Genomic DNA, 16,639 nt, shown 5'->3' with positions numbered 1-16,639 from the left:
TCACAGGGTAGCTGGAACTCATCCATATCCATTTCCCAAGGAGGTCCAAAGGAAAGTCACCATGGACGCCATCCCTCTGATGTTCTGACAATTTCCAGATATATTCCCCCCAAAAAGTAGTGCGTATCGTGCTTGACAGATGTATGGCACCTATAACTCTTCTAATAAAGGGAGGGGCATTAAAGAAACCCCACTTAGTGCAGCCAACAGATCAAATGATGCTTAGTTTAATGCTGTGAATTAATTTATTAAATTTTTATTTAAAATTTGCATCGTCAATGTAGGGCAAGTTATATCCATTACTGCTGGGTGTTAGAAGGACCACATTAATGTTTTGTTTTTCATGCTATCTTACAGAAACAGATCCAACATGACCTCAACAATAAAGAACTGGGCCCCTAACTCTCAGCTTCACCAATCAAAACTTGCTTTCAGTGATGAAATTTTGAGCCCCTACTCCTTAATCAACTAAAGCTGTCACAGATTAATCTACCAATTAAACCGATTTACTGCCCAACCCTAAACATGTAGAAATGAATATTTTATATATCTAAACAAAATATGCAATATACAATAAAATTAACAGCAGAACCATAACAAAACAAACAAAAGCAACTACACAAGTACAGCACAAAGATACAATTATACAGGAAGAGAAAATAATATGTTATCCCACATTAAAAGCATGGTGAAACAAAAATGTGTTTTGTTTTGTTTTGTTTTGCCAGCCAACGAAAGATCAGCAGTGAGGATGCTTGGCAGGTTTAACAGGGCTACAGAGGAAGCTGGCTTATACCAAGTCAGATCTTTGGTCCATCTTGCCCAGAATTGTCTACACTGATGGCAACAACCCTCCAGGGTTTCAGACAGATATTTCCCAGCCGAATTGGTTTGACCTTGGGACCTTAGGAACATAGGAAGTTGCCTTATACCAAGTCAGACCATTGGTCCATCAAGCTCAGTATGGCCGCGGCTGGCAGTTGGCTTCTCCAAGGTTGCAGGCAGGAGTTGCTCTTAGCCTTATCTTGGAGATGCCAGGGAGAGAACTTGGGAAGTACTCTTCCCAGAGTGGCACCATCCCTAAGGGGAATGTCTTGCAGCACTCACATGTATTCTCCCATTCAAATGCAAACCAGGGCAGACCCAGCTTAGCAAAGGGGACAATTAATGCTTGCTACTGCAAGACCAGCTCTCTTCCCATCCCTTCTGCATGCAAAGCATATGTTCTACCATGAGCTACAGTCCTTCCCCATGAAGGGAGGGCCCTAGGACAGAAAGTTCCAAAGAAAGGGTGCCATGACCAAAAAGGCCCTGATGTCTCCTTGACAACCAGAATTTCATTCACAAAGGGATGAGAAGCAGGGTCTCAGATGTTGTTCTAAGTAAGTACAGTTTCAGTTGTTAATCTACATATAGGGAGAGGCACTACTCAGATAATCTTGTCCTAAACCGTTTAGGGATTTAAAGCTGATTAAGCAGCACCTTCAATTGTGCACAGAAACAAACTAGTAATTTTTTTAACCTTTTTTTTTTTTTACAAACTAGATTGTTTTTTCATAGCAAGCAAGATTTGGTTTAGAGTGATTGAGGCATGAGATGCCGGGCTGTGCATTTCAGATTAACCGGTTTCATTTGAATGAAATTAGTCATGTATACGGTATTTGAAGGTATTAATGTTTTATGTATTTTATGTATTTTATTGTTGTTTCTTTTTCTTGTATTTATGCTGGCCTTGGGCCGAAATAAACAAATACATACATACAACTAGTAGTCAGTGCAGATAAAACTAAAATGGAGTTACATGCTCCTGAGCTCAGGATCTCACATGGACCCTAGCTGGCAGCTGCTGAGTGCAATGGGACTTACTCCCAAGCCAAGTGTGCTTAAGATTGCAGTCTAGAGCAGCAATCCGATACACACTTACCTAAGAATAAGCCCTATTGAACATGGTGGTATGTCTAAATAAAAATGGACAGGAATCCAAATCTGTTTTAGGGCCAAGCAATGTTACATGACAGACACAGATATATGATAGTCTCCCAGTGGGTTGTAGTGGGAAAGTTGGAGTTCACTTAGAGGGAGAAGAGGGGTTCACTTACCCTTACCCCTCCGACTGCTCTTCTGCTCAATATTCCTCCAAGGTGCTCTTTCATTTATGAGGGGGAAAGCAATTTGTGAATGATGGACAGGGGAAGATTACGTGTGGAAAAAACAGCCAGAGGGGAGATTAAAGAGCCCCTCCCTTCACTATTTGCTACTCAAGACTGCAGGTTCCTGTGGCTGTTTTTAATTATTTTAAAATCTATATTGGGAGAGTCTGACACACATCTGCCATGGTTGGCTGTTCAATAGTCATATGTTATACCATTGGCAGTGTAATCTCCCCACTCCATAGGGGACGCTGTACAAGGCAACATTGGCATTTCCGACCTGCTGGGGCAGCTGCACATGTGAAAGGCAGCTCTGCTGCTGTTGCAGAGGTTGAACAGATGTGCAATGACCTAGAACAGCACGTTGGCACTTCTGCAGTGCTACTCTCATTGGAAACAATGGGATTTACATGACGCAAGTGCCTGCATGCTGTTTTGGGTCACAGCACAACTGCCCACCTCTGCTACACTGTTGGGTCTGCTTTTCATGGGCACAGGAACCCCTGTAGACTGGAAATGCTGCCAGTGGTTTGCACAGCACATTGGCCACTATGTCATATTATAGCTTAAAACTGTCACAAACAAGAGCTGCTATGTTCTGCTCTATGGTGATACTCTATTAAGTAAGGAGGCCCTTATCCCCATGTTTGCAGATAAGAGTTTCCTTATGAACACTGTATTACCAAAGTGACACACGTTTGCTACGGTTTTGTTCATTTGACTTTTATGCGGACTTTCTGCACAAATGCCCTCAAGGCAGAGCACAACTTATTTAAAATAATTCAAACACAATTCCAGAAAAGTGCATTAAAAATACAAGTAAAAATGCGAACTCACATAAACAGTACTGCCAAACAATACATAAACAGAATTTTGAATATTTTCCTCTGTAGAACTTGAATAAAGTATCTATGATTTTCTTTTGGCATAGTCCAATTCATGTGATATTGGAACGGGCTTGTTTTGCTTCTTTTTGACTAACTGTGCAACCCAGCCAAGCAACTGTACAGCACTCTCACTCCAAAATAATGTTGAAAGGGGCTGTGTAACTTCCGGTTATAACAGAGATCATGCTCACACACCCAATCACAATTAGCAACTTTACATTTTGATTGGCCCCTTCAAAATTAGCACTGAAGGACCCCCTTGTGCTCTGCATTTGGCAACACTCCAAATGATTCTGTGGAAAATACTGTTTGCCAGTTCATAGAGCTAGCTAGAAGCAAAGTATGTTTAATACTACAAGAGATTCCAGTTTAGAAATTGTGCTAGGAAAACAAAAGGCAAAACAAAACCATTGCCAATTTGTTGCTGCAGGAACAATGAGAAGATATTGTCATCCTTAATATTTCTATATAGTTTCTAATAGTTAATGGTAGGTCAGTCCTATAGAATTCTGCATAATTTCTGTACATTTCAGCTAGATTAAATTTAAAACACACATAATTAAGGGGCTCATTGGGAATGCATCTGTGTATCGTTATGCTTACAAACACAACAATTAATTGAATATTGTCATATAATGGGCTGGATACAAAGATAGTCTTCTTTCAACAAAAGGCACTTTCTAAAGAGGAAGTAAGTTTTATTTTGTGGTGTATTGTTTTATTTGGTATCATTTTCTTATTAAGTTTTACTCTGCAGTTGGATACTCATTAGTACCATCAAAGACTGCGCTGACAAAAGCATCTGCAGAGCATCTGCAGAGTGCATTTTCCATCATCATTTTCGTTAAAAAGGAAATCACCTCTCCAGAAATAAGAAAGAAAAAAACCACCCCAAACAAGCCTCGTTTATTGGTTGCTATTACTGTGGAGGCAGATGAAGATCTGGGGATATTCCTGCTCTGAGAACCAGCTGTCATTTAATCACACATTTCAAGCAGGATTTAGGAAGCTTTGCTGGCAGCCCTTTTGCCAAGCCCTTTCCTCTCAGTTTCCTTTTTCTGGAGACAAAAGATTCAAGATGTTCAGTGTCTGCTTCCCAGCTGTAGTTTGAATCTCCAAAAGGTTACTAGACTTTGATCACAAGGACTGATTATTAATTCAGAATCATTAGGGGGGAAAACCTTTGAACTAACTAAACTGGGACACCCACAATCAAGTTGTTCTTTGGGGAACATGTCTCTGGTTCCATGGATATTACTTGGACAGAGTAGTTGCATCTTTCCACACTCCAAGCCCGGTCCAAATCCACCAGTCCCATGCAATGTTTACCTAAAACATAAGAACAAACACAGCATATGAAAATACTTCTATAGTTATCCAGATACTATCTATATAGGAGAATCAGCACTTCAGCATCAATCCGAGCAGCACTGACTCCAGTTAATATTTTGCAGTGATCCAAATTTATTTTTGCTTATAGTTTAAGAACATTTAATAATTTCCTCATGTGGTTTTGTCTAGTGCAACTAAAGTGTCTTTTTAAAATGTTATAATGTTTATAACTGAAAGACTATTGTGACAAATATATCTATATCTATGTTAATAATATAAATAAAAAAGGCCAATACACACATGCTTATCATGTCTTGATAGGGCATTAGCCTGTCTCCAGCCTTGTGGCACCTCATCCAATTTTCACGATTTCTCTGAGAGGATAGAAAGAGGTACTGAGAGTACCCCAGCAAGTTCTTTTAGAACTCTAATGCAATTCATCTAGTCTTGAAGTCTTTAACACATTTAGGGTAGGTAGGTGTTTCCTAACCAACTCTTGATCAATTTTGAATCCCACCATTCATTCTGCTTTTGTGATATTGCATATACCATATTTACCCAAATACAAGACAACTCTGTAACATGAGCCCTTTAAAATATAGAGGTTAAACACAGGTTATTACTATATTTATCTAGAAGGAAGAGGACTCTGAATTTAAGATGACCCCCCCCCCAATTTCTAACACCGAAGAACTTTGAAAAAAACCCTAGTTTTGGATTCAGGTACATACAGTGCTCCTTTGGGATGGGGGGAGACAAAGGCAAAATAGAACCTTTTGTTTGTCATCTAACATTTCATCATACCTACTAAGCAGAGGACCTACCATTTTCTTCCCTTAACACATGCCTGAGAAATCCTTTAGTGGGTGTTTTTTTTTGGTTTTTTTGCCCTTTGCATTATTTGCCAACCTCCGCTTATTCTTTGCTTTAGCTTTCCTGACATTATCACTACAAGTCTGGTCTACTCAACAGTATTATCCTTGTTGACCTGCCCTTTCTTCCATTTCTCATGTATCACCTTTCTTATTTTCAACATATTTCTTAGCTTTTTGTGCAGTCACATTGTTTTTTTCAGTTGTCTCCCACTTTCCTCTCTCATTGGAATGGTTTATAAGTTTGCCTTTAGTAACTCTATTTTCAATACCTCTCACCCATCTTGGGCTCCATTCCACATTAGTGGATCTAGCCATGGAACCCTACATAGCGCTTATCTGATCCAAAATCAGCTTTCATAAAATCCAAGCTACATGTTTGACTACACCCACTTTTAGGTTTTCCATAAGATCAAGAATTCCAGCATCATATAGTCCCTTTCCCTCAAAGTTCTCACTATTTCAACCACATTGGCCAGCTCTTTTCTATTGGCTAGGATCAAGTGACAAGAGAACTGATCCCCTCATTCCTTCCTCCATCTTCAGAAATAGGAAGTTATCAGAAGGGCATGTCAGGAATTTGTGAGAGATTTGATAATTGATGGAATTTGGTTCCCAATAGACATTAGGGTAGTTGTCATGACTACTAATTCTTGCTTCCTTGAAACTTCTGTTAAAAACATTTTATTAAACTAATATGCTCTGTTAAAAATGCACAAAACTTACAAGAAACAACAAAAGCTCAAACAGCTAAAACTCATATAAAATAAATGTAATCACTCTGTATTGCTTCAAGCATAGGCAGCGTAGCCATTCTACTGAAGATCTTATTGGGCAAGAGGAAGGACTCAAATGGGACAAGGTGCTCTGATTTGGTATGCTGAGCTCAGGCCATACTAAGCTTTATAAAAAAGCAATCTGAATTGTGCTCAGAAGCAAACAAGTGGCCAATGGAACTCAGGATACATCTTTGCATTATTTCTCTTGTAAGAGAACCACCCTATTATAGGGAATATACAGTAACTAAAAGTCAGCTTCGCTCCACAGTAAAAAGGATGAGAAAAAGCATCTGTTCAGAAGTAGTCGTCGCAAGTATCTTCTAAGAATATGTATCATTTTAACTAGTAGCTTCTTATCTATAGATACCACAGTAATTTGTACCTTACCAATATCTAACTTTGCCACGGTTTTCCTTAAGATAATATTTAATGGCAGAACATTAAGTGCAAAATATCCCATTATATTAAAGTCAAGAATCTCTAGGCATAATGGTGGCATAAATGCCTGAGTTACTGAGGAAGTCTGAAATATGCACCGTAGTAGTAGTAGACCAAACCACCTCCCTTAATGTAAAAGTAAAGTGTGCCGTCAAGTTGATTCTGATTCCTGGTGCCCACAGAGCCCTGTGGTTTTCTTTGGTAGAATACAGGAGGGGTTCACCATTGCCTCCTCCCGTGCAGTATGAGATGATGCCTTTCAGCATCTTCCTATATCACTGCTGCCCGATATAGTACCAGCGTGGATTCGAACCGGCAACCTTCAGCTTGTTAGTCAAGCATTTCCCCGCTGTGCCACTTAATGTAGCTCACAATTAAATGTCTAAATCCTGTCCCAAATGTTTTGTTTTTTTTTAAATGGGGTTATTTGACATAAAATTATATATCTGAAATGATATTATAGACACAGTCTGTATTATATAATCTAAATTTCTATTGCCGGTACATGATATATAGAGAAAAGGAATGAGTGGAGGGGGAGAGGTAAGTAACATTTGTTGCACTGTGGTGTTTTGTTTTGTTTTGTTTTCATTTTAGTTGAAAATATAAAAAGTATATATTTATTTTTTAAAAGAGAGGGAGAGAAAATGGAATTGTGGTGGTAAATAAGTATACCTTCTGTAGCGTTTCAGTATTTGATTCTGCCTTTAAGAGAACATGTGGTTAGTGCTAATCTGATTTGACCTTTACCCTAGTCATTTGGAAACAAAACTTAATCCACACCAACCACACACCCATTAGCAAGTTTAAAAGGTGAAGAAAGATGATTGAAATGGAAAAGATTCTTTTAATGGAGCAGATAAGCCTAAAGTCAAGTATATTCTCAAAAGAAACAATGAGTAGAATCAAAATACCAGAGAAAAGGGATTTTTGCAGTTCACAAACTTCTGCTTTGCATACTTGATCCTTGAAGGAAAAAGCACCACAAAGTGTTACTGCATAAGATTTGCCTGAAATGCTGAGTCAACACTACAGTGTTTATTTGTATCCACTCAGCCCACCCTTTATTAAATGGTATATTTCCTTCCATATCACCAAAGAACTGGGGGAAAGGCCCACTCTCATTTGGTAGAGTGGTACCTCTTGAACTCACAGCTGTGACCCTGAACACATATTTTACTTCCATTTACACTGGCAGCTTTCAAGTGGTGCCAGTTTTAAAGAAAAGGAAAACAGGAAAGATTATCTCAAGTCCTCAGTACTTCCTCTTGCACTCTTAGCCACAGACACTGTCCTTGAATATTGCAAATGCACTTTTTCAGCTTTATTGACATGGTTGCTTTGTACTACCCTGGATATAGCTCAAGAGTGTCTTCTGTAGCCAAAACATTCATCAGTGTCCAGCCCCGTTTTGTCTCCTATTTAAACCTGAATTATTTTGTATCTAAAACTATTTACTACTTTGTACATCACAAGAAGTGCCAAAAAGCAGATGCATAAGTGCACTCACACACCTGCTTCTGAGACCATATAACTTTCAGAGCAATTCTAAACACATCTGTAGCTTAAGCATCTCCCCATGGGAGGTAGGCGACTTTTCTTTTCACACATTATAATATGGAAATATAATTTAAGAGAGCATCTTCTTTACTATGAGCCCCACTGCCCATTGAGATCATCTAGAAAGTTGCCACCAGCTCATCTGGTGGCTACTTGGGGACGGGCCTTCTCTGTTGTCACCCAGAGGCTTTGGAATGCGCTCTCTGCTGAAACAAGAGCCTCCTCATCTCTGACAACTTTTACAAAGTCTCTAAAGATATATTTATTCACCCAGGCTTTTTAAGTAGACTTGTGGTTTTTAAGTGTTTTAAGGTTTTTAAAAATGTTTTAAGGTTTTAATTTCTGTTTTAATTTGTTTTGTTGTTGTAAATCACTTAGAGACATGGGTTTGGGGTGGCATACAAATGTAATAAATAAAGTACTGTACACTTGCTTTGTACTAATTCCTATAATGTCTAAAGAACTTCTATGTAATATCCCAAGAGCTACTTTAGTTCCAGGCTGTTATTTATATTTTCAGAATTAATAGATACAGTATATCTCTGTAAAAACAATGTATCGCCTACAAATATCCTGATGTTAAAACAGAATTGTTGGGACCTGGAATTCATTTGTTTTACACAAAGCAGGAAAATAACTCTGACTTAACATGTACTTTGCACCAGCTGTTTAGGAGTGGACTTTTTAAGCACAAAAAGGGGGCTTTGGTGGGGTCCTCAGTGTAAGGACACTGCTTGATACTTGGGTGTCATTTATTTTTTATTTTTAAATAGGTATGGCAATCAGTTCTGCAAAGGGGCTTGTTCTGGAGCACTGCTCCAAGGGAGCAGAGCAAGTTCTTTATGGCAAGATTTGGGAACCAGTGGCAGTTTCCATTGTCCCTAAATGTGGCTCCCCGACTAGTTTATCAGACAAAAAACCTTCAATGTGAATGAAGCCATTTTCTACTGGAAACTTTGATCAAAGTGGAATACTTTGCACAGTCCACCTGGCACCACACGGAAACAACTGCTCCTATTGGCATTAAAGATTTCCCTTAAAGGAGCCCCAGCACCATGCACACCTTCCAAGATAGCACTGGGTCTCAATGGGGTCTAGATCAGTGATGTTTTTGGAGTCATAGACCAGTACATTATTCATGCGCAGGTTCCTGGACCAGCAGTTAGTAAGGGGGTCACCCCCCTCACCTCCAGCCTCACCCCCAGGCACCCCCCCAAAAAACAATTTTGGGCAGCTCTCCAGAGCTCATTTCCAAGCAGTCCTTGCTGCTGGATAATGTTGATTTCGGAAGCAAAATGAACATTATCCAGCAGCGAGGACTGCCTAGGAATGAGCTTCGGAGAGCTCCTGCTGGCCCCTGCCAGCCCAAAATTGGTTTTTTTTGAGTGGGTGATTTTTATTAGTTATGCCTCACGGACTGGTACCCAACACCTTGTGGACTGGCACCGGTCCACAGAGCGGTGGTTGAGAAACACTGGCTCCAGATTCTCTCAAAGCGCCCTCTCCGCAGCACTGATGAAAGCAAAGCCTTGTGCAAAGCTCACTGTGGTGGGAAACGGCTTTCCCATTGAAGGCTTTTTGCCAGTGGCCCCACTTGAAAAACAGTGAAGATCACTGGAGTAGTGTGCATATGTGTGTGGGATGGTGGTGCTTGTGGTGGTGAGATTAGTTGCACTCTTGCTCCATCACCACTACTGCCCCTTTTGGTGCCTTTCTGAAGCATCAAACAAGGAGAGAGTACTTTACACAGGAGCAGAAAGTATTTGTAAAAGTGCCTCCCTCTAATGTACTGGCTCAGCCTCCCTATTAATATTGTGCTTTAAAAAATTATATCCTGCCTTTCTATCAGATCCAAGGCTGGGAGAACGATGGCTTGCTTAATGACATACGTTCATGGCTGATGAGAGATTGGAATCAGGGATTTTCCAGTTCACAGCTTGCCCTTGTAGCCATTGCTCTGTAGCAGCTCATGCAGGCATCAAAAAGATCATTAGTAAGTTTCATGAATTCCTGCATGTCCTTTATTAGGCTGTAAATAACAGGTGAATAAAGAACTGAAAGATACGATGGCAATGGCATGTTACATTCAATTCTGAATTTAAATTTGGGATTTTTTTAAAAAGGGCAAACTATTTAACTGCATCTCTAGAGACACCCTACTGTGGGTTCTGAGAAACCAGCACTTTAATTCCTTGTTGATAAACATGCCAGAACTATCCATATATAGTAAGCTAAGCACATCACCAAGTATAGTGCATGTAATCTACACAACAGCTGCTCTATAGATGAACATACCTATTCGCCTGCGTTCAGGGGGAAGTTGGACAGCTGTCTGATCAGCAAATCTGCAGAGAACCATGTGCTCCTAGAACGAAAAAGAAAATCACAACAATCACAAGGCTTCTTTCCTTACATTCTTCCAAAATAGTTATTTTATTTATGCATTGTTTATTTTTCTATGTAAATCACTTTGTGAACTTTGGTTGAAGAGCCATATATAAATATTCAGAGTAGTAGCAGCAGCACCCAAGGAACTAAACATATCTAAAGTATGAAACATTGATTGGGATTGCCCATGTTGCTATGAAAGATAATTTGCAGCAGATTCTTGATTGTGATTGTAGCATGACAAAGGCTGATTCTAAAAAAGAACTATAAAGAGGAAAGGAACATAAGTAGTAAAGCTGGTACAGAATATTTGCACAAAATAGCACTTAAACAGATAGGTTCTATAGGAATTCTCATTCTTTCCTTTGTGCAAGAGATTATGCAAGTTCTGGAACAACCTCCTGAGCAAGCAGAAGAACATCGCTGGATTTAGTTTCATTTTCCCCATACAATAGTCCAGGCAACAGAAGGTAGAAAACAGCCATTCCATGTATGGTCCTCCTATGAAAGGGGACCTTCTGATTCAACCCCAATTTCTGAAACACATGAAAGGTATTGCTAATATGAACTAGTCCTTATTCAAATGGCAATATGTGACCTTCTATAGCAGGGGTAGGCAATCTTGGCTCTCCATTTGTTTTTGGACTACAACTCCCATAATCCTCAGCCACAGTTTATTACAGGTGGGGGGTGATGGGAGCTGTAGTTCAACAACATCTGGAGAGCCAATGTTGCCTACCTCTTTGCTATAGGCTGGTGTTGATTCTTTCTTCACCGTGTTTCTTGCTCACTGTCTCTTCACTGTTCCCTTCCTTTTGTGATCCCTTGGACATGTGCTTTTGGTGCGGTGAGAGTCTCTGAAAATGGGGCTATGGGACCATGGGGGTTAGGTTCCCGGTCATTGGGGTAATCATCTAAAATGATTGAAAAATTGACTTGATTTTGGGGGGAAATAAGTGGGGAAACGTCCTACCATGCTTCTCAGGTCCCCTGAGTTGCACTGTGCCAAAAATCACCATTTTGCCCCCAAATCACTGTTTCCCCCCTTTTCCCTTTTAAACAGAGCAATTTTGAGGCTCTAAAACAAAACAAAAATGGGGGCCAGAAATGACCTCCGTGGTCATTTCTGGCCACATCCGACCCACAAACACGTAAAATCGGCATATCCCCCCCCCCCCCCCCGGCTTGGCAGCATATGCTGAGGTTAGGTGTCTTTTACCCGACCAAAGAAACGTGAATCTGCAGATAATGAATCTGTGGATCTCGAGGTCTACCTGTATGCCTTTTCTATGTCAAAACATTCAAAGTAGCTTATAAAATAAAACAAGGAATGTGTGTGGTTGTGCATGTGTCCATGCGCACATCTATAGTTGTTTTTCTGGTCCAGTCAATTTATAGTGCAAATAGATGAAACATGTCACCTTAAGTGGCACAGCGTGAATATGTTTGACTAACAAGCTGAAGGTTACCGGTTCGATATCGGGCAGCAGCGATATAGGAAGATGCTGAAAGGCATCATCTCATACTGCATGGGAGGTGGCAATAGTAAACCCCTCCTGTAATCTACCAAAGAAAACCACAGGGCTCTGTGGGCGCCAGGAGTCAAAGTCGACTTGACAGCACACTTTACCTTAGATGAGACATGTAATATCCCTGATCAGGATTTTTCCTGCCAAATAGCAGCTGAGGATGGGTAGTGGAATTTAACAGCACAAAATAAAAGAGCTAACTTGCCCTGTGTTTCAGCCTACATTTCACACACACACACACACACACACTCCTGTGCCATGTCAAATTTGACTCTTAGTATTGTCACATATGTCTCATGCCTCTTATGTGCCTTCTGCTCAATCAGCTTCTGACTCATGCATGTCTGGAATCTGCATGTCTGTCTTAAGGAGGTAAAACAGAGACCCACTGTTTTGCCTCTCTGAAGTAACATCACAGACTCACAACACAGCACTGCCCCAAGAACACTTGGACCTGTGCCTTCGGTTTATTTATTTTTATTTATTTATTTTTGCATTTTTATACCGCCTTTCATTAAAAAATAACCCCAAGGTGGTTTACAAAAGTTAAAAACATACAATAAAACACAATAAAAACATCATGCTAAAAATATAAAAACATATAAAAACAGGCATAAAACAATACAACAGATAAAAACACCCAGAAGCAGCAGTAAAGACGATTATGTAAAAGCCTGGGTAAAAAGCCAAGTCTTTACAAGCTTTCTAAAAGCTGTGATGGAGTCCGAGGAACAAATGGCCACTGGGAGAGTATTCCAGAGTCTAGGAGCAGCAACAGAGAAGGCCCTGTCCCGAGTGCACGACAGCCAGGCCTCCCTCATTGTCGGCACCCGGAGCAGGGCCCCCTCAAATGTCCTTGTCAAGCAGACAGCAACCCTTGGGAGCAGGCGGTCCCTCAAATACCCCGGGCCCAAACCGTTTAGGGCTTTAAAGGTCAAAACCAGCACCTTGAATTGGACCCGGAAACGAACCGGCAGCCAGTGCAACTCTTTCAAAATGGGCGTGATATGTTCCCAACGGGCAGCTCCGGATAAAACCCTCGCTGCCGCGTTTTGCACTAGCTGCAGTTTCTGGATATTCTTCAAGGGCAGCCCCACGTAGAGCGCGTTACAGTAATCCAGCTGTGACGTGACTAAGGCGTGGGTAACCATGGCCAGATCTGCCTTCTCGAGAAAGGGACGCAGCTGGCGCACCAGCCGAAGCCGTGCAAAGGCACCGAAGCCGTGCAAAGGCAAAGGCACAACAAGCCAAGGGATCAGGCTACAAACCTTCAAGTCACACTGGTGACATATTATGCTCTATGCATACTATCCGCAATGGCACTCATGGAAGGTCTTTTTGCGATTGCAGTGACCCACAAAGTTTTATTAACATTAACAGAAGCAGAATCGCTGGAAAGCAAGCTGGGCAAGGAGTTCCGCATTTGCACAAACATAGTTTGTGTGTAAGAGATGGTGCAAGGAGTGTCTGACACAGTATGTGTATATGCACAAGAGGCTGCGCTAGTGCAAGAATTAGCTTGCAACAGAGGTTAATTTCTGCACATGATGACTGTGTGCTATGTACTGTTTGCTATGTGGTGCAGAGGAAGGCTGCGGTGGCCCAGGTTCAGCCCGCCGCCGCCGTGGCCCCCCTAGCCCTGCCCCATATCAGACGTAAATGTCTGACATCAGATACAGGGAGAGAACGTGAGTCACGCCCCGTGTCTGACGTCAGACACAGGGGGAGTAGTTTTGCTCTCAAACGGGGCTACGCAGCCCCATTTGCAAGCTAGATCGGCCAGCGCCATGTTTTCAGTGTGGCCAGGAGTGGCTCTCCCTGCCTTTTCAAGGCAGGGAGAGCTGCTCCAGCGGTGCTGCGAATGCGGTGCTGGCATATGGGGCTGCACGGCCCCATCTGGGAGCTCAACTATGCCCCCACTTCTGAAGTCAGGCACAGGGGGCGTGACTGGGGCGCGAACTGTGGCCCCTGAAGGGCGGCGGCCCAGGTTCTTTGAATCCATTTGTACAATGGTGGCTCCGCCCCAGTACTTAATGCTAGTGCAAGAGCATTTAAGTTAGCAAAATATTAGTCTGGATATTGCCCAACGAGTATACAGAGTAGAACCCATACTCTGTAAAGATGCCACTTAAGGGTGCTTGTGCTTCTCACATCTGGAAGAAAAGGTGCAAGGGAAAGACAAATGCAGTGCAGCGCTTTTGTTGACAGCTGCACTAGGGAGGACAGCTGCAATATCAAATGCCAAGTCACAGCAATCAGAACCTTTTCAGAACTGCACATCTCGACTGAGCCATGTGTAACATTAGATGGAGTTAAGTAAGTGAGAACAGAAAACACTTTCACGTGGAATTTAGGCAATATAATTTGCACCAAAAAAAATCTTCTCAAATGGGTACAGGACACAGCAATATATTTAATTCCACATTTTGTTAAAGTAGGGCTTTCAGTTCTAAAGTATTTCATGCAGTTTTAGATGTTTAGATTATTTTTTTGGAGATTATTGTTCTTTTAGCTTTGTGGCAACCTGGCTTTGGACTGGGATAGACAGAATTAAAATCCAATTAAATAAAAATAATAAGTATATTAAATAGGGTCCTGTGAATAAACACCTATCCTGATTTAAAACTAAAATTATCTCTCTCTAATTTAAGAGAATATTCAGAAATTATGGGAGGAGTTCAGTTCCTGAGCCTTGTACTACGACTACTATGAATATTTATATACCACTCTCCAACCAAAGTTCTCAAAGTGGTTGGTTTGTTTGTTTGTTTGTTTATTATTCGATTTATATACCATTTTTCAATAAAATTATCTCAAAGGGGCTTACAATACTGTATAGTTAAAATACACAATTAAAATACAAGAAGTAGAGATAAATATAAAAATCTCTTATTTAGAAATTTTAAAACCTCTATACAACAATAATACAAAAAACACAGAGCAAGAGCATTAAAAAAAGTTTGTTAAAAACTAATCTTATTTAAAAGCTTGTTTTCTAAAAATTGTGGTGGAAACTGAGGAGTGGATGCCAGCCGGGAGAGCATTCCAAAGCCTGGGGTTGGGGGGGATGACTGAGAAGGCCCTTTCCCACATGCTCGACAGCCAGGCCTCTTTCACTGTCGGCACGTGGAGTTGAGCCCCCTCCAATGATCTTGTCCAGTGGGTAGAAACCCTTGGGAGCAGGTGATTCTTCAGATATCCAGGGCCCAAACAGTTTAGGGCTTCAAAGGTCAAAAACAGCACCTTAAATTGGACCTGGAAACAAACTGGTAGCTAGTGTAGCTCTTTCAGAATAGGTGTAATAAGCTCTGCGTGAGCAGTTCCAGATGGAATCCTGGCAGCTGCATTCTGCACCAGCTGAAGTTTCTGAATATTCTTCAAGGGCAGCCCCACACAGAGTGCACTGCAGTAATCTAGCCGTGATGTGACTAAGGATTGGGTAGCCGTGGACAGATCTGCCGTCTCAAGAAAGGGCCACAGGTAGCACACTAGCCGAAGCACCTCTGGCCATCTTCTTCACCTGAGCATCCAGAAGCAGAGCCAGGTCCAGCAGTACTCCCAAGCTGCACACTTGCTCTTTCAAGGGGAGTGCAACCCCATTCAGAACCCATCAAATCCCTTTCATCCCAATGGGATTTCCTACTAACCAACAGAACGTTCATCTTGTCTGGATTCAATTTCAGTTTACTAGCCCATATCCAGTCCATCACAGCCTCCAGCCCCCAATTCAAGACATCCACTGCCTCCCTAGGATCAGATGATAAGGAGAAATAGAGCTGAGTGTCATCTGCATATTGCTGACAACTCAATCTAAGTCAAGCTCCTGGCATTGGTCATCCACTAGGGTGACCAAGGCAGTTTCAGTCCCATATCCAGGATGGAAACCAGATTGAAAGGGATCTAGATAATCCGTATCATCCAAGAAAGACTCTCTGCAGCTGAGACGCTACCACTCGCTATCACGGAAGGTTAGAAACATAGAAATAATACATAAAGAATATGTAGAGATAATGCCAACTAGGTCTTTCGGGATTTTAGAATGCTGTGGAGATAACCCTAGTAATATTCAAAAGTCTCACAGGACAGATGACCAGAGTCTTCCTTCCCAATTCTACAATGACAATTGTTACAGTGCAGAGAGCTGTTTATGCATGCCAAGATTTCCTAGCACATATATCTGGATCTGGATCCATGTCTTTAATACTTGCACATTAAGGAGGCTGACTACATTATATATATAGACAAACACATATAATGGAGCCCAAACACCGGGTTTTTCAGGCCCCTCCTCTTAAAAATACTGCTCCAGAAGGGAAAGGTTTTAAGCAGATAAATGACAGGCAGGGAATGGGTTAAGGACTTCCCTCCCACTACTTCTTCACTAAAAATAACACTCCCTGAAGAACAGCAACTGTAAATGGTCTAAATGGCTGAGTCCCGAGTTGAGTCTTCACAACATTATGTGCTGTTACAATTACATGTATGTAAAATTATCTGATTTAATTAAGTTAACTTTCACAGTCTTCTGATTTCACTTGATGTAATGGGGGGGGAGGGGGTCCTTGAATCTCACAGTAAAAAGGAAATACAAAATTCAGAAGACCTATGGAGACAGTGACACAATGTCTAGCCAACAAATTCTAACTCTGGCAACACATCAGAAACGGAAAAGAATATATCAGTCCAATGTGTAAAGATGTAAAG

At 41.2% G+C, this 16,639-nt stretch overlaps 1 protein-coding gene across 9 annotated transcripts in view; it reads right to left on the bottom strand.

Moving 5' to 3' along the window:
* Positions 1 to 226: 226 nt before the first annotated feature.
* GSTCD (glutathione S-transferase C-terminal domain containing) overlaps positions 227 to 16,639 on the bottom strand; it is a 118,733-nt gene continuing 102,320 nt past the window's right edge. For all 9 annotated transcript variants that reach the window (XM_053255110.1, XM_053255109.1, XM_053255108.1 and 6 more), the window contains 2 exons: positions 10,314 to 10,383; positions 227 to 4,366 (listed from right to left, as the gene is read on the bottom strand). In XM_053255110.1, coding sequence (XP_053111085.1) covers positions 4,230 to 4,366; positions 10,314 to 10,383 — 207 coding nt within the window. In that variant the 3' untranslated portion in view covers positions 227 to 4,229. The remainder of the gene's footprint in view (positions 4,367 to 10,313; positions 10,384 to 16,639) is intronic.

This window comes from Hemicordylus capensis, chromosome 5 (genome assembly GCF_027244095.1).
Source record: "Hemicordylus capensis ecotype Gifberg chromosome 5, rHemCap1.1.pri, whole genome shotgun sequence".
NCBI lineage: Eukaryota > Metazoa > Chordata > Lepidosauria > Squamata > Cordylidae > Hemicordylus > Hemicordylus capensis.
The sequence above is the reverse complement of the archived record's forward strand: the minus strand, read 5'-3'. Positions and strand labels throughout refer to the sequence as shown.